Source organism: Balaenoptera physalus, assembly GCF_965194825.1.
Source record: "Balaenoptera physalus genome assembly, chromosome: X".
NCBI classification, from domain to species: Eukaryota; Metazoa; Chordata; class Mammalia; order Artiodactyla; family Balaenopteridae; genus Balaenoptera; species Balaenoptera physalus.
The window spans coordinates 48,190,779-48,207,584 of NC_138903.1; the positions used below are offsets into that span (position 1 = coordinate 48,190,779).

At 40.2% G+C, this 16,806-nt stretch overlaps 1 protein-coding gene across 1 annotated transcript in view; it reads right to left on the reverse strand.

Annotated features, from left to right (window-relative positions):
* Nucleotides 1-12,868, reverse strand: part of ALAS2 (5'-aminolevulinate synthase 2) — a 28,703-nt gene extending 15,835 nt beyond the window's left edge. Inside the window, exons 1-4 of the mRNA XM_082445181.1 lie at nucleotides 7,240-12,868; nucleotides 2,074-2,269; nucleotides 1,305-1,427; nucleotides 344-454 (exon numbers count right to left, since the gene is read on the reverse strand). Coding sequence (XP_082301307.1) covers nucleotides 344-454; nucleotides 1,305-1,427; nucleotides 2,074-2,239 — 400 coding nt within the window. The 5' untranslated portion in view covers nucleotides 2,240-2,269; nucleotides 7,240-12,868. The remainder of the gene's footprint in view (nucleotides 1-343; nucleotides 455-1,304; nucleotides 1,428-2,073; nucleotides 2,270-7,239) is intronic.
* Between the last annotated feature and the right edge of the window lie 3,938 nt (nucleotides 12,869-16,806).

Consider the following 16,806-nt stretch of genomic DNA (forward strand, 5'->3'; position numbering starts at 1 on the left):
GGAAAAAGGCTCTCTGCGAAGGATGAGAGTTTTTGAGGGAAACATGGAGAAGAAATAATAGGAATACACCTAATATTTAATGAAGCTTCATAACAAGTTAGAAGCGCTTCCATAAGTGTAATTTTATTTCCTTCTCATAATAACTTGAGTTATTAAAATCTCACTGGAGGTAAGTGATTACTTTCTAAAGCATGCAGATACAACAAGTGTCAGCATTAAAATTTAAACTCAGACTCCCTTTGGCTCTAAAGTGCTTCCTTGCCATTGCCTCTACTGTGTCAGAAGCCCTTTCAGCATTCCTTCCATATTCCTACCCCTTTTACTTCCTCCTCAGCAAACTCACCAGCCATGTTGTTCTGAATCAGGTGCGTGACCTTCTCTGAATTTTTCTCTGACTCCTGGGGACTGAAGAATGGCTTCCTCAGGCTGGTTGAGGCCAGGAAGATGGGCAGGTCTGAGAAGGAGTATGGGATTCATTGGCCATGAAAAAAGGGGGGAAAAGGAAAGCATGTGATATCTTCTTTAAACACAATACAACATATAAAAATTCAAGGTTAGGAAGTAGGGAAGCCTTGTGCAGAGAGAAGAAATATTCTGCAAAGTGAGCCCTTTCTCATCTCCCCAAGTGGAGACTTATATGTCAGAAAACCATCCATAGGCTGAATTACACTTCTCTTCACTAGGACTTTCCCTTGGGTGAGATAACTGGAGCAGCAATGCTGAGTCTTGCACATGGAAGGTAGATGCAGGACAGTGTACCTTACTCTTCGTTTCTGAAAGTCATTAAAATTCAATTTTGAAATTTTTACTCTTAATTATATCCCAAAAGGGTCTACGAAAGATGTTGACTGTATGGCCAACTCTCAAGTGTGGCCAACTCTCAAGTGTGGCCTTCAGTGGTCTGCACCAATTGAGTTCACCTGGGCTCCATACCCTTCTAAAGAATGTACCTGCTTCCAAAACTCACTCTTTTATGCAAATCCAGATTGTCATAGAGTGGTATTGCTTAAATGTGGGAGCCCAGCCTGTTGGAATCCATTTAGCCACTTGGGAGAGAGGAGGCAGAACTCTAGAAGGCTCATTTTAGACTAATAGCTAAAAGTTACAGAAGCATGTATGTGTGTTGGGGAGGGTGCATTTCAGTGCACAGTCTATGCTATTGAGTACCATGGTTCCCCTGGAAAAGACTGGACTTCCATCATGAAATGTATACTAGCTGCCCTGAGCTGCCTAGCTCAGGATCGTAATAAAGTGAAATCAAGCATTAGGTGTAGAGGTTACATGAGGTGGAACTTAACTCCAACCTGTCTTGAAAGTCTTCACATCCTCCTGGACTTCTGGGGCTGCCTTCTGCACAATTTTACTCTTCCCATCCTGGAGTTCCAACAGCATGAAGGGACAGTGGCTCTTGGCCCAAGATGGAGAGTCTATGCAAAGTTAAGAGAGTAAGTGGCAGTGAGCTTCTAGCTGTAAGTTTAACAGTGGTCACTAAGAAGTACTATATCTCAAAGCTCTATCTCAGGCTATGGTAGAGACACAGAGATGGATGTATCTGGTCCCTAGGGGAGTTCCTGAGTTGTTGGGAATGGCACATACTGAAGACACATTATGAACAGTGCTGGGATGGGAGGGAGGACATGGGCTAGAAGAGGAAAGGGACATGACCCAGAATTGGATTTGGACAGGCTGGAAGTCTAGCTAGACTTCATAGAGGAGATGATGGCCAAGTTAAATGTTGCATGAGAAGTATGAGATACTCTAGTAAAGATAATGGGAGAGAGTCATTTGACAGGTGCAAAGACACAGAAACTTAAGAAAACAGAGTTAATCCAGACAACTTTAAGTAGTTTCAGCGTGACTGGAGTATATAGAATGTGAGGGGCATGAGAGTGAAACTCCTTTTAGAGATACTGCCAGAAGTCAGAGGCCAGTGTATTTTTAGGCAAGCTCATTCTTCCTTGATACTTTTCACATGAACCCTTCCAATTATTAGGTAACGATGACCAGTATGACTTGGAACCTTATCTCTAGGACCCAGACATTCTCCCCCATTTGCCAGCAGTGACTTCTTACCCCCTCCAGCCTTGGTTGCCTTAAGGTGGATTTGAGAACAGGTTGTTCCTTGGGTGGCCAGGATGGGACAGCGTCCAATACCAAACAGGAACTGGTGAGTCTTAATCATCTTGCCCAGGAGGGCTGTGGGGCTCCGGATAAGCACTGGGCAACGCTGTAGCAACATGGCTGCTGCCACCCTCTTGAGCCCGAAGTTCTGCATAAGATGTGGAAGAGATGAGATTCCACCATGAAGACCTGGCTGAAAGCCAAGGGTCATTCTTGTGTTTGATCCTTTGCCTTTAGCTTCTCACCCAGCTTGCCTCCCTCCCCAGAGATGCCTTTATTGTCATTTCAGGGTAAGAACTTTCCAAATATTAAAATGTACTAATAAGGCATCAGAGAGGAAGAAACAGGAAACTGATCATTAGACAAAAGAGGTGAAGAAAAGAGTTCCCACTGGAGGTCAGAAAGCCTGAATTCTGATTCAGACTCTGCCACTGACCCCCTCTGTGATAGTAAGGATCATTGAAGTGTGATTGTGTGTGGCAGGATGAGAGTTGACAACCCACCAACCCTTTGATCAACACTTAAGGCTAAGACTCTCTCTAAGAATATTGGCCTCAGCCAAATGAAGATTCAACTTGCTAATGCAGACAGATGCCATTGACCAGGGCTCATGAGGCTTCACTCAGAGTGTTTCCTGAGCAGGCCCAGTCAGAGAGACAAGGAGCTTGAGGCCATAGGTATCAGCTTAAGTAGATTCAGGGAATAGGACAAAAGGGCACCATGTGCCACCAGACAGGTATTTTACTGCCTTTGGATTTTCTCCTGGATTTTGGAAAAGCAGATAGAGATGTAGGTGAAAGCAAGACCCAAGGAATCTGGGTAACAAGTCTATGGGTGAATGAAAGAGGCAGAGGCTAAGACAGAGGAGAGAATCAGGGTGGGGAGAATATAATTAAAAAAAATACACATAGTAGGCATTCAATAAATATTTATTGAATTTGGGAGTAAATTAATGAATGAGCAGGGACTTAAATGGAGGAAAGAGAATAGAGGAAGAGTCATAAAGAAAGAAAAATTCGGAAAGATAAAAGGAGGAAAGTAATAGAGAACAAAGGTACAATGGTAGTAGTGGAGTTACAACAGAAATTGCGGGAGAGAGAAAGATCAAAGCCAGAGGAAAGGGGACAGGTAGAGATAAGAACAAGGAGAAGAGGACTGATCCAGAAAAGCAGAGGACAAGAGGATTATGGGAAATACAGAAGGTAGGGAAAGAGACTGAGATGAGAGAAAGAGAGAATGAAAGAGAGAAGATGAGAGAAGAGAGAGAGAGAAACAGAGCAGAGGTAGAGTTAGAGACAGATAGACAGAGGGACAAAAAAGGGATATGAGGCGAAATCAAGAAGCATGGAAGAATATACAAAGACTCAGAATACTGAGAGCAGGAGAGGAGAGAATCCAGCAGAGGCAGAGAGTCAGTCAGGCACAAAGGTAAAGGAGAAATTCTATCAGAGATTGTGTGGGTGGGGGAGAACAACAAAGAAGAGTTAGGGGAAGAGGATCTTGGCCCTCCCTACTGAAGGAGATGAGAGTGAGACTGAGTTAGAGCTAAGATCAAAGGATAGAGACAGAGAGATGGCTATTGTGGGTTGGGGGTTGGGATGAGGGAGGGCTGAGACATATAAAGACAAAGAGAGCTAGAGATAGCAAGAGGGAGAAATAGATTAAAAGAAAAAGGACAAACTAGAGATCCAGCATCAGAGGGTGAGACAAGATATGGGACAGGATAATGGGAGAGAGATGGAGGAATGTGGCAAGACTAAGGCCCTCCCACCACCAGGAGAGCTACTTAGTAGAACCTAACAGCACCTCTAGTATTTAAGGCTTTATGTTGTGGGGGGAAAAGTGAACAGGAGGAGCTCGTGGCCATGTCATCATATGACAACCTCCTTCACCTCTTACAGAGCAACACCCCTCCCTTCTAGATCTCATAGAGCAAACACCCTCCTCCTAACTCACAAAGCAACCTCTTCCCCTTGTTCCACCCCAGAGCAACCCCCCTCCAACTCTCACAGGCTGTCATAAGAGCATAAGTTGGTATGTGGGGTAGGGTGTGTGGGTCCTGAAATTGGAAAAGGCCAAGGGGTGTTGAAAGGACTAATGAAACTCATGTTAAGACTTTAGGAAAGTGCCTAAAAGAAAATCTTAGCTTTTCTTATTTCAATTCCAGCTCCCCAGCTCCTTGTTGGACGTTCTTGGGAAGTCACTTCCCCTCTTTGGGTCTCAGCTTTCATCAACTGTCAAATGTAAGGTATTTATGTCTACCTCATATGATAGGTAATGAATTGGATTTGATGCCTACCTTATATCTGGAGATATGAGTTTCCCTTCTCCTGCCTTCCTGCAAAAGCTAAAGTGCTTGGGACTGAGCCTGCAGACCACAGATAAGGCTCCCAGAGTTTATCACGTTTAGGGTCTGACCACTCCCCAAGCTGAGACCAGGGTGTGGAAGAGGAGAGGAGTTCCTTTCTAGAATCATGTCTGTGCATCTGGCTGGGGCTGACCCTAGCTATTGGTGGTGAGGGGGGCGGATGGCCCAGGGAGAGGAGGCAAAGCAGATGGCCAGGTTCCAGGCTCCTGCAAATTCCTTTCCCAACATTAACAACAATAATGACAACATTGGGGTATGTAATGTGAAGAAAAACCCCCAAGATTGGAAGCAAAGTCCAGTCCTGCCTTGGGATGATGGTGAATCCCACCCCCAGGTATAAAAACAGAAGTTCAGTACACACATCATCTCTAAAGGGCTTTTAGCCATGATATTCTCAGGGACCTGGGAAAATATAGGCTACTTCTTGGAATTTGTGGAATTATCAAGTTCTTTCAAGCTTCAGTTCCAGTTTCTCTGTTCTGACACTCCTTTCCTGGAATTTGCCCTGCCTCACTCTGCCTGCCCATCTTGGGCTCTGTTTCCATTCTATCTTACTACCTATCATGAGACTGGAGTGAGTAAAATCGAATCAAAGGAGTATTTTAGGCAATTTAGGGTATTAAGAGCACAGCTTCTGGAGCCAGACTACTTGCATTTGAATCCTGGCTCTACCACTCACTAGCTCTGGGACATTAGAAAAGTCATGTCTCTGCTCTATGTCTTATATCTTTAAAATGTAGATAATAACAAGGACAATCTACTTCACAGGGATGTTGTGAAGATTCAGTAAGATAATCTATATAAAGTATATAGAAGAGTGCCTATCCTAGAGTAAATGCTGAAAAAGTGTTATCTGTTATTTTTTATATTCTACATTTTCTATGTAGGGAAAGTGAAGGTATAGCCAAGGGAAGTAACATCATGAATACACCAGAAAAGGTCTGGAAAGCTGATTCTTGTCTCAATCTTGATTCTTGTCCTGATTCTGTTACAACTTACTATATGAACTTGGGCTCTGTATTTTCCCTCTCTGGGCCTCAGTTTCTCCAAAAACATTGGACTAGATAGCTCCATAGATTCCGTCTGGTTCTAACAGTCAAACACTCACAGAGTTCTCACTGTGCCATACCCCTTTGTAAATGCTTCACATACATTGACTTATTTAATCTTCATGACAACCCTGTGAGTTATATACTAATATCAACTTTATTTCAAAGATGAGGAAACTGAGGGCCCAAAAGATTAAGTAACCTGTTCAGGTCACAGAGCTACTAAGTAGGAGAACCAGGATTTGAACCTAGTCAATCTGGTTCCAGAGCCTACTAACTTAACCACTGTGGATCTATGATTCTAATATTACTACACATTATCCTGATTGAGAGCCTGACTCCAGGCCTAAATCTACTCTCCTACACTAACAGGTCCCTTTCTGGGACACTTGATTTTGAGTTGTAACCAATGCCTTTACCACAGGAACAGATTTCTAACTGAAGCGGAATTTCAGGCACTGGTGAACATTCATTCATTCGTACATTCATTCATTCCATTATTTAACAACTTATGCACCAATCTTTGCCAGGGTCTTCTTAAAACAATGCTTTTACCCAAGGAGAAAACTGTGAAATTTTGGGCCAAGTGATAGAACATTACTAGAAGATTTTCCCTACACCTTAAAATCCTCTCTCGTGTCAGCAGCCAATCTGCAGTCCCAGAGATCAGAGGGGCCAACCACAGCTCTACCCCAGCAGAGAGCCAGAAACCACTCATTGCAGCATTCCTCGATCCCTCTCTCCCCTTTGTGGCCTGCTTTGAAAGAATCAGTTAAGTCTGGAGGGGATGTGGTAACTTCTCTTCAGGAGTTGGAAGCATCAGGATTTACTTCCCTTCCTAGCACCCTCTCCCCATCATGGAAGAATCATAAAGAATTTTAGATTCCTGGAATCAGAATCAGAAATTCTTAGAAACAAAAATTTAGAAGACCATGAAATCAAACTTAGAAGAGGTTGTGGAAATCATAGGCCAAGCCCTTTTTTTCAAAGGGTGAATGATTTGCCTCACAGTGAATTAGGATGAGAAAACAAATCAATTGACTTTCAGCATAGGGCCCCATTCTTCTCCCACCGTCTCTCCTTATTTCTGCTAATTATTCATCTCTCAATTCCCTCAAATCTCTCCCTTCCCAATTCATCATTCCCACCACCCCACATTCACTTTGTTTTCTCTCCCTACCTCTGGCCCTCTGGGGTCTGACCCACTGAGCTCTGCTGTCAGCCAAGGAGAGAGAAGGAGTCAAAGTGAGGGAGGAATGGAGAATTGCCAAAAAAAAAAAAATACCAAGACCTCTTCCTGGGAGACAGAGAAGGAATGGAAGAGATAGAAAACAGCGAGACTGAGAGATGCAGAGTAGAAGAAAGAGATGGAAAGGGAGAGAGAGATTTAGAGGAAAAGATACATATAGACCTCAGACGAAGGAAAAATAAGAGAAAGCTAGAGTGTCAGAGAATGATGAAGTAAAGTGAGTGATCTTGAAAACTAACAGAGGAGAGGAAACAAGGAGGAAAAAAGACAAAGGAAAGCTGAAAACTGGGAAAGACAGGAAGAGACATAGGGGGGGAACAGAAAATGACAGAGTGACAGATTCTAAGGAACATACAAAGTCAGATCTAGTCAAGCCAGAGAGTCAGCATATACAGCCTTGAGGTGGGCAAGCAGACCAAGAAAGAGGGCACCAGGCTGAAAGCAACACTTACCTGTTGCCCTGCACTGAGGACGAACGAACGACGGGTTGAGTGCTGTGGGTCAGGACCTGGTTTTTATCCCTTCTCCCTTGGCTTAGCTCCACCCACCCCGCCTTCTGCTGGCCTGGCCCTGCATTGGCCCCAAAGGTATCTCAAGCCCTTGCTAGAGATAAAACCCAATGCAGTCCCCTCTTGTCTCCCCCCTCACCCAGCACCGGCTCTCCCCTCTCTATTTTCTTTCCCTTCTCCCTCTGGAGTAGTAAAATGAGTTTGCTGGGCTTTGGAATTAGACCATCCCTATATGGCTATGGCACCTTGAGCAAAACCATCTATCTCTCTGACCCTCATTTTCCTCAACTATAAAAGGAGGGCAGTAAAAGTCAGAAGCAACTGTAGCACAAAAGGGAAGGGCTCTGTAACAGTTAGCTTCCATAGATGACATCCAGGTCATTGTAACAATTCGATAACATCATGTACAGAAAACACAACACAGTGCCTGGTCCAAAGAAATAACAGCTAATGTTGATTGAGTGCTTACTATGCACCTCTGTTAAGTGCTTTACATGGATTAATTTAGCCCATCCTCATAAGGACCTTATGAGAAAGGTACTATTATTCCCATGTTACAGATGAAGAAACTAGGGCTCAGAGAAGTGAGACAACTAACTGATAATTACCCAGATAGTAAGTTCAGAGTCCAACTATGAACTCAGGCAGTCTGGTTCCAGAACCTATACTCTTTAAGCACTATTCTCCCTTTCAGGATATACAGTTAAAAATTTGAAGTTCTCTATTTCCTCTTTTTATTACCAACTCCTTATCCCTTTGTAATTTTCTTCTCCTCACTATCTTCTCTTTTCCTTCTCAATCCTAAGGCAGTAGGACTATGTCGTAACCAGGCAATTTCATCTGTGGAGCAGATTATCATCATTAATAGTATATTAACATAAATGGAATCATACTCTATAATGATCTGCAATTTCCTTTTTTTCCATTTGACCACATGGCAATATGCCATGTAGGTCTTTCCATATAAATTCTTTATTTTTCGTGGAGTCATACTATTCAAGAATCTGAATGTTAACATAATTTATTTAAACACTCACTTATTAATGGAAATTTAAGTTACTTCCAGGGATTTCCCCCCTCCATTATGAATAATGTTGCAATAAATATCTTTGGGCTTATGGGAGGATATTTTTTATATAGTAGCATCAAAAAAAAATTCCTGGGTCAAAGGATATATAGACATTAAAATTTTTGATACTGCCAATTTGCCCTATACATTTGCTATACATCCCCATTAATGGTGCATAAGAGTATGTGTGTCTGCACCGGTCAGAATGGCCATCATCAAAAAATCTAGAAACAATAAATGCTGAAGAGGGTGTGGAGAAAAGGGAACCCTCTTGCACTGTTGGTGGGAATGTAAATTGATACAGCCACTATGGAGAACAGTATGGAGGTTCCTTAAAAAACTACAAATAGAACTACCATACGACCCAGCAATCCCACTACTGGGCATATACCCTGAGAAAACCATAATTCAAAAAGAGTCATGTACCAAAATGTTCATTGCAGCTCTATTTACAATAGCCAGGACATGGAAGCAACCTAAGTGTCCATCATCGGATGAATAGATAAAGAAGATGTGACACATATATACAATGGAATATTACTCAGCCATAAAACGAAACGAAATGGAGGTATTTGTAGTGAGGTGGATGGAGTTAGAGTCTGTCATACAGAGTGAAGTAAGTCAGAAAGAGAAAAACAAATACAGTATGCTAACACATATATATGGAATCTAAGGGGAAAAAAAAAGGTCATGAAGAACCTAGTGGCAAGATGGGAATAAAGACACAGACCTACTAGAGAATGGACTTGAGGATATGGGGAGGGGGAGGGGTAAGATGTGACAGGGTGAGAGAGTGGCATGGACATATATACACTACCAAATGTAAAATAGATAGCTAGTGGGAAGCAGCCGCATAGCACAGGGAGATCAGCTCGGTGCTTTGTGACCACCTAGAGGGGTGGGATAGGGAGGGTGGGAGGGAGGGAGATGCAAGAGGGAAGAGATATGGGAACATATGTATATGTATAACTGATTCACTTTGTTATAAAGCAGAAACTAACAGACCATTGTAAAGCAATTATACTCCAATAAAGATGTTAAAAAAAAAAAAAAGAAGTCTACAGGGACTTCCCTGGTGGTCCAGTGCATCCAATGCAGGGAGTATGGGTTTAATCCCTGGTTGGGGAGCTAGGATTCCACATGCCTCTTGGCCAAAAAAACAAAACATAAAAAAAACCCAGAAGCAATATTGTAAAAAATTCAATAAAGACTTAAAAAAAATGGTCCACATCAAAAAAAAAATCTTCAAAAAAAAAAAGAAGTCTACAAATTACAAATGCTGGAGAGGGGTGGAGAAAAGGGAACCCTCCTACACTACTGGTGGGAATGTAAGTTGGTACAGCCACTATGGAAAACAGTATGGAGGTTCTTCAGAAAACTAAAAATAGAACTACCATATGATCCAGCAATCCCACTCCTGGGCATACATCTGGACAAAAATATAATTCAAGAAGATACATACACTCCAGTGTTCATAGCAGCACTATTCACAATGGCCAAGACATGGAAACAACCTAAATGTCCATCGACAGATGAATGGATAAAGAAGATGTGGAACATATATACAATGGCATACAACTCAGCCATAAAAAAAGAACAAAATAATGCCATTTGCAGCCATGTGGATGGAACTAGAGATTATCATACTAAGTGAAGTAAGTCAGACACAGAAAGATAAAACCATATGATATCACTTATATGTACAATCTAAAATATGACACAAATGAACTTTTATTGAAAGAGAAACATACAGACATAGAGAACAGACTTGTGGCTGCCAAGTGGGGGAGGGTGGGAGAGAGATGGAGTGGGAGTTTGGGATTAGCAGATGCAGTAAACCACTAGGTCCTACTATTCAGCACAGGGAACTATAATCAATATTCTATGATAAACCATAATGGAAAAGAATATGAAAAAAAACTTATATATATAACTGAATCACTTTGCTGTACAGCAGAAATTAACACAACATTGTAAATCTACTGTATTTCAATAAAACTAAATAAAAATTGTAAAACTAAAAAAAAGAGTATGTGTGTCTGTTCTCTCATAAACTTGCCAACACCATTTAAAAAATTTAATTAATTACTTAACTGAAGTATACTTAATTTACAATATTATAACTAATATTTATTATTTCCTTCCCTCTGCTAACTTTGGATTTAGTTTGCTATTTTAATTTCCTATTTCCTTAAGGTGTAAAGTTAGGTTATTGGTTTGATATATTGTTTCTTTCTAAAAATATGTTTTTATAACTATAAATCTCTGTTTGAGCACTGCCTTGCTGCATCCCATATGTTTTGATAGGTTGTATTTTCATTTTAATCCAGTTCTAAGTATTTTCTAATTTCCCTTGTGATGTATTCTTAGACCTACTAATCGTTTAATAGTGTGTTGCTCCATTTCCACATATTTGTGAATTTTCCAGTTTCACTTGTTATTGATTTTCAGTTTCATTCCTTTGTCACCACAGAAGATATTTTGTATGATTTTATTCTTTTTAAATTAACTGAGACTTGAGGCTCAATTTATGGTGTATCCTGGAGAATGCTCCATGTGCACTTGAGAAAAATATGTATTCTGCTATTGCCAGCAGAGCATTCTGTATATGTTATTTGTTCTAGTTGGTTTATAGTGTTTTGCAAGTTCTCTATTATTGATCTTCTGTTTATGGGTTGTTGTTCTACCCATTAAGGACAGTGGAGTATTGAAGTATAGAACTATTATTGTAGAACTATTTCTCCCTTCTGTTTTGCCTGTTTTTGCTTCATATATTTTGTGATGGTCTTGTTAGTTGTGTGTATGTTTATAATTACAGCTCCTTGGTGAATTGACCTTTTAATCAATATGTAATGTCCTTCTTTGTACCTTGAAACACATTTTGAATTAAAGTCTGTTTAGTATGATATTTGTATAACTACCCCAGTTCTCTTTTGGTTACTATTTGCGTGGAGTATTCTTTCCATAATTTCACTTTCAACCTACCAGTTTCTTTTGATTAAAATGAGTCTCATGTAGGCAGCATATAGTTTGATCATAATTTTTTCATCCATTCTGTCAATCTATGCCTTTTGATTACAGAGTTTACTCTATTTACATTTAAACTTATTACTGATAAGGAAGAATTTGCTTCAGCCATTTTGCTATTTTTTTCTATATGTCTTATAGCTTTTCCTTCCTCATTACCTCCATTACTGCATTCATTTGTGTTTAATTGATTTTTTGTTGTTGTGTTCCATTTTGGTTCCTTTCTCATTTTCCTTTTTGTATATTTTTGAGTTATTTTCTTCGTGGTTATCCTGGGGATTATAAGTAACATATTGAATTCATAACATTTTAGTTTGAATTAATACTAACAGCTTCAGTAGCATGCAAAACTCTGCTCTTATACTCCTAGACACCTCTGTCCTTTCCCCTTTATGATGTTATTGTCATAACTTACATCTTTATACAATGTGTATCCACTAGCATTGACTTATAATTATTGTTTTATGAATTTGTCTTTCAAATCATGTAGTAAAAAAGAAAAGTTACAAACCAATAATAAAATAATACTGAATTTTATATTTACCTATTTAATTACCTTTACCAGTGTTCTTTATTTCTGTGTATGGCTATCTAGCATCCTTCCCTTTCAGCCTGAAGGACTCCGTTTTGCATTTCTTGTAGGGCAAGTCTACTGGTGACAAATTCTTCTGATTTTGTTTGTTTGGGGCTGTCTTGATTTCTCCTTCAGTTCTGATGAACAGTTTTGGCAGATACAGAATTCTTAGTTGACTATTTTTTTCTTTTCACACTTTAAGTATGCCTTCTGGCCTCCATGGTTTTTGATGAAAAATCAGCCATTAGTTTCTGGGGAAAACTGAAATGCAGGAGAACCCTGCTTCCCCAACACACCCCCCAAAAAGTTCAATGATTGAACAGCTATCCATGAATAAAAACAGCTCTGGAAAACCTCTAGAGTCCACCTAGGAATTTTAGCAACACAGTGGAACAAAAAACTGAGAATTTTTGAGAACCACACAAGCAGAGATAGAAGACAACTTCATTCCACCTGCAACATCCCATCTCCCAAAGCAGCATTGTTCAGCACCAAGAAAGAACTTCCACCAAGAAAGAGTTCCTCTCTCTAGGAAATGAAGAGTAGGGGTGAGCAAACAGCTTATCCAGCTTCTTGAGGCATTGCAGAAAGTTCCCACTTTGGTTCACTCCACCTAGACCAGAAAAGCTGAAATGTATAGAGCCAGCTAAGAACAAGGAAGAAAAGCAGAGGCTATTATTAGCAGACATGCAGCAGGAGCAATCATAGTTCACAAAGACCTACTCTGCAGACGAATTCAGCAAATTTCACCACTGAGGAAACCAACAGCCAGCACAGTTGCTGTGGATTGCCTGCATATTTCACCAGCTTTCACTCCACAGGTATTTGCATTTGCTGATGCCAGCCATCTGAGTTCCTTCCCACTCCTTTCCTCCTCCCACCCCTGCCAGAACCCAGGAACCATACCAACAGCCATCCAGGATCCTGAAGCTATGCAAGTATAAGTTGCCAGCTGCCTGAGTCCCTCCCTGCTACTGCCAGAGCCCAGGAGCCACACCCATAGCCGTGTTGAGCCTCTGCATCTGCATGAGTGCAAAATGCCAGCCTAAGCACCCTGGGTGACTTTCACCACTGTGCTTCTGCTTGGGGCCTCCATCTGTGCATCTACATGGAACTAGCCTGATGCCTCCACTGTAGCTTTCATACCCTGAGGAAGAGCGTGCAGCCACAGTGGGCACACCAAAAACCAGGGCTTGTGGAGCAGCTTCTGAGCCCAGATCAGACCCTGTCTTCTGTCACTGTCCAGCACTACCACACCCACCCATAGCTAACCTCTTCAGCTGTGTGCCTGCATGCTTCCAGCCTGGATCCTGTCATCAGCCATCAGCTTCCACTGCAGTACACATGCCCAGGGTGAGAGGGGCAGGGAGAGTTGGAGCCACAGGTGATCACATGGAACGCCACAGCCCCTGCAGCTGTTTGTGGGCCTAGACTAATCACTGGCTGGCAACATCACACCTACCCATAGCTAGCCCTTCTAGCTGTGTACCTGCATGTCCCTAGCCCAACTCCCACCATCAGCCTCCACTGAAGCACACATGCTTAAGGAAAAAGTGTGCAGGCACAGGTGTCTGCAGCTAGCCTCTGCAGCTGAGTGTGTGCACACCACTGGCTCTGACCAGCACCACTGCCTGCCCTGGTCCCTAGCTGTTAGATCTGGAGGTGCCACTAAGGAGTCCAATAGTCCTTGCATCCACTGCGTACCCCCCCACACACTGTTCTGTGCTCACCAAGGACCACATAGTTGTCAGTGCTGTGGACCAAATTGGCCTAAACTGAAGAGACATCATGCTTCCCAGATGCAGTGCCACCACAAACCCCCATACTTGGCGCCCTGGACCACTAGACCCAAGTCACAGCATGATACAGTGTGCCTCTATTCATAGGTGAAATGCTTCTGTTACTGAAGTCAGTCCATAACGTCTAGAAGAGTTGACTACTCCTTCAAATGTGCAGATACATAGTCAAGGTTACAGGAATTATGAAAAAAATCAGGAAAATACAGCTCTACCAAAGGAATACAGTAAACCACCAACAACTGCCCCCAGAGAAATAGAGCTCAAGGAAGTGTTCAACAAAGAATTCAGAATAATTATTCTACAGATGCTCAGAAAGCTACAAGAGAACACAGATAAACAATTTAATGATGTCAGGGAAACAGTGCAAGAACAAAAGGAGAAGTTCAATAAAGAGATAGAAAACATAAAAAAATAAACAAACAGAAATTTTGGAGCTAAATACAATCACTGAATGGAAGAATCCAATAGAGAACTCCAACAGCACACTTTAACAAACAGAAGAGAGAATCAGTGAGCTAGAAGGCAGATCAATTGAAATTATCCAATCAGAGAAGAAAAAAAAATGAATGAAAAGGAATGAAGAAAGCCTATGGAAATTATGAAATACCATCAAAAGAAATGTTATACTTAACTGGAGTCCCAGAAGAAGAGATGGAGAGAGGGCTGAAAGCTTATTTAAAGAAATAATGGCTGAGAACTTCACAAACCTGGGAAGGGATATAGATATTCAGGTTCATGAAGCTAATAGGTCACCTCAAAATTTCAGTCCAAAACAATGTTCTCCAAGATACATAATAATAAAATTGTTTAAAACCAAAGACAAAGAGAGAATTTTACAAACAACAGGAAAAAAAAATTTCTCCAATGAGGGAACACCCATAAGGCTATCAGTGGATTTCTCAGCAGTGAACTTACAGGTTAGGAGAGAGTGGGATGATATACTCAAAGTGCTAAAAGAAACTGCCAACCAAGAATACTTTAGCCAGCAAAGTTGTCCTTCAGAAATGAAAGAGAGATAAAGAGTTTCCTGGGCAAAAGCTGAGGGATTTCATCACCACTAAAGCTACCTTACAAGAAATGCTGAAAGGAGTTCTTGAAGCTGAAACAAAAGAATGCTAATTACTAACATGAAAACATAAGAAAATAAGCAACACACTGGCAAAAGTGAACATATAATTAGACTCGAAACAGCTTGATACTGTAATATCGTGATGTGTTAACTAGTTAACTCTAGCATAAAGGTTAAAAAACAAAAGTACCCAAAATAGCTATAGCTTCAACAATTTGTTAATGGATACACAATAAAAAAAGATTAAAATAGTGACATAAAAAGTATAAAAGGAAAGGGGATTAAAGTATATAGTTTTTGCATGCAATCAAAGTTAAATTGTTATCAGTATAAAATAGACTGTTATATATATAAGAAGATTTATGTAAGCCTCCTTGTTAACTGCAAAGCAGTTACAAAAAAAGATAGAAAGAGGGGAATCAAACAATATCACTTTGGAAAAGTATCAATCCTCAATGATAGACAGCAAGAAAGGAAGAAAAGAACAATCAAGCTACAAAATAGCCAGAAAACAATTAATAGGATGGCATTAGTCAGTCTTTACCTACCGTTTACCTATTAAGAATTACTCTAAATGTAAATGGATTGAATTCTCTAATAAAATGGCAAAGTGTGGTTGTATGGATGAAAAAATAGGACCCAACTATATGATGCCTATGGAGACTCACTTCAACTTTAAGGACACACATAGGCTCAAAGTAAAGGGATGACAAAAGTTATTCCATGCAAGTGGAGACCAAAAGGGAGGAGGGGTAGCTATATGTATATCAGACAAAATAGTCTTTAAGCAAAAAATAGTAGCAGAAGGCAAATATGGTAATTATGTAATGATAAAGGGATCAAGAAGATATAACGATTGTAAAGGATGCATGAACCCTGATGTTCATTGCAGCACTATTTACAATAGCCAGGACATGGAAGCAACCTAAATGTCCATTGACAGAGGAATGGATAAAGAAAATGTGGTACATATATACAAGGGAATATTACTCAGACATAAAAAGGAATGAAATAGTGCCATTTGCGAAGAAGTGGATGGACCTAGAGATTGTCATACAGAATGAAGTAAGTCAGAAAGAGAAAAACAAATATTGTATAATATAGCTTATATGTGGAATCTAGAAAAATACTACAGATGAACTTATTTGCAATGCAGGAATAGAGTCACAGATGTAGAGAACAAACTTATGGTTACCAAGGTGGGAAGGGAGAGTGGGACAAATTGGGAGATTGGGATTGACATATATATGCTACTATGTATAAAATAGATAACTAATGAGAACCTACTGTATAGCACAAGGAACTCTACTCAATGATCTGTGGTGACCTAAATGGGAAGGAAATCTTAAAAAGAGTGGATATATGTATATGTATAACTGATTCACTTTGCTGTACAGTAGAAATTAACACAACATTGTAAAGCAACTATACTCCAATAAAAAATAAGATAAAATAAATTAAATTAAAAAGAAGATATAACAATTGTAAATATATATGAATCTACATATATTAAGCAAATACTAACAGTTCTGAAAAGAGAAATAGACAGCAATACAATAATAGTAGGAGACATCAATGCCCCACTTTCAACAACAGATAGGACATCTGTACAGAAAATAAATAAGGAAACATTGTATTTGAACCATACTACAGAATAAATAGAACTAACAGACATGTACAGAATATTCCATCCAAGAGCAGCAGAATATTCTTCTTAAGCACACACAGAACATTCTCCATGATAGATTATATAATATGTCACAAAACAAGTCTTACCAAATTTTAAAAAAGATTGAAATTATAGCTAGTATATTTTCTGACTACAATGGTATGAAATTAGAAATCAATGGCAGGAGGAAAACTGGAAAATTAACAGATAGTTGGGAATTAAACAACATGCTCAGTGGACATATATACACTACCAAATGTAAAATAGATAGCTAGTGGGAAGCAGCTGCATAGCACAGGGAGA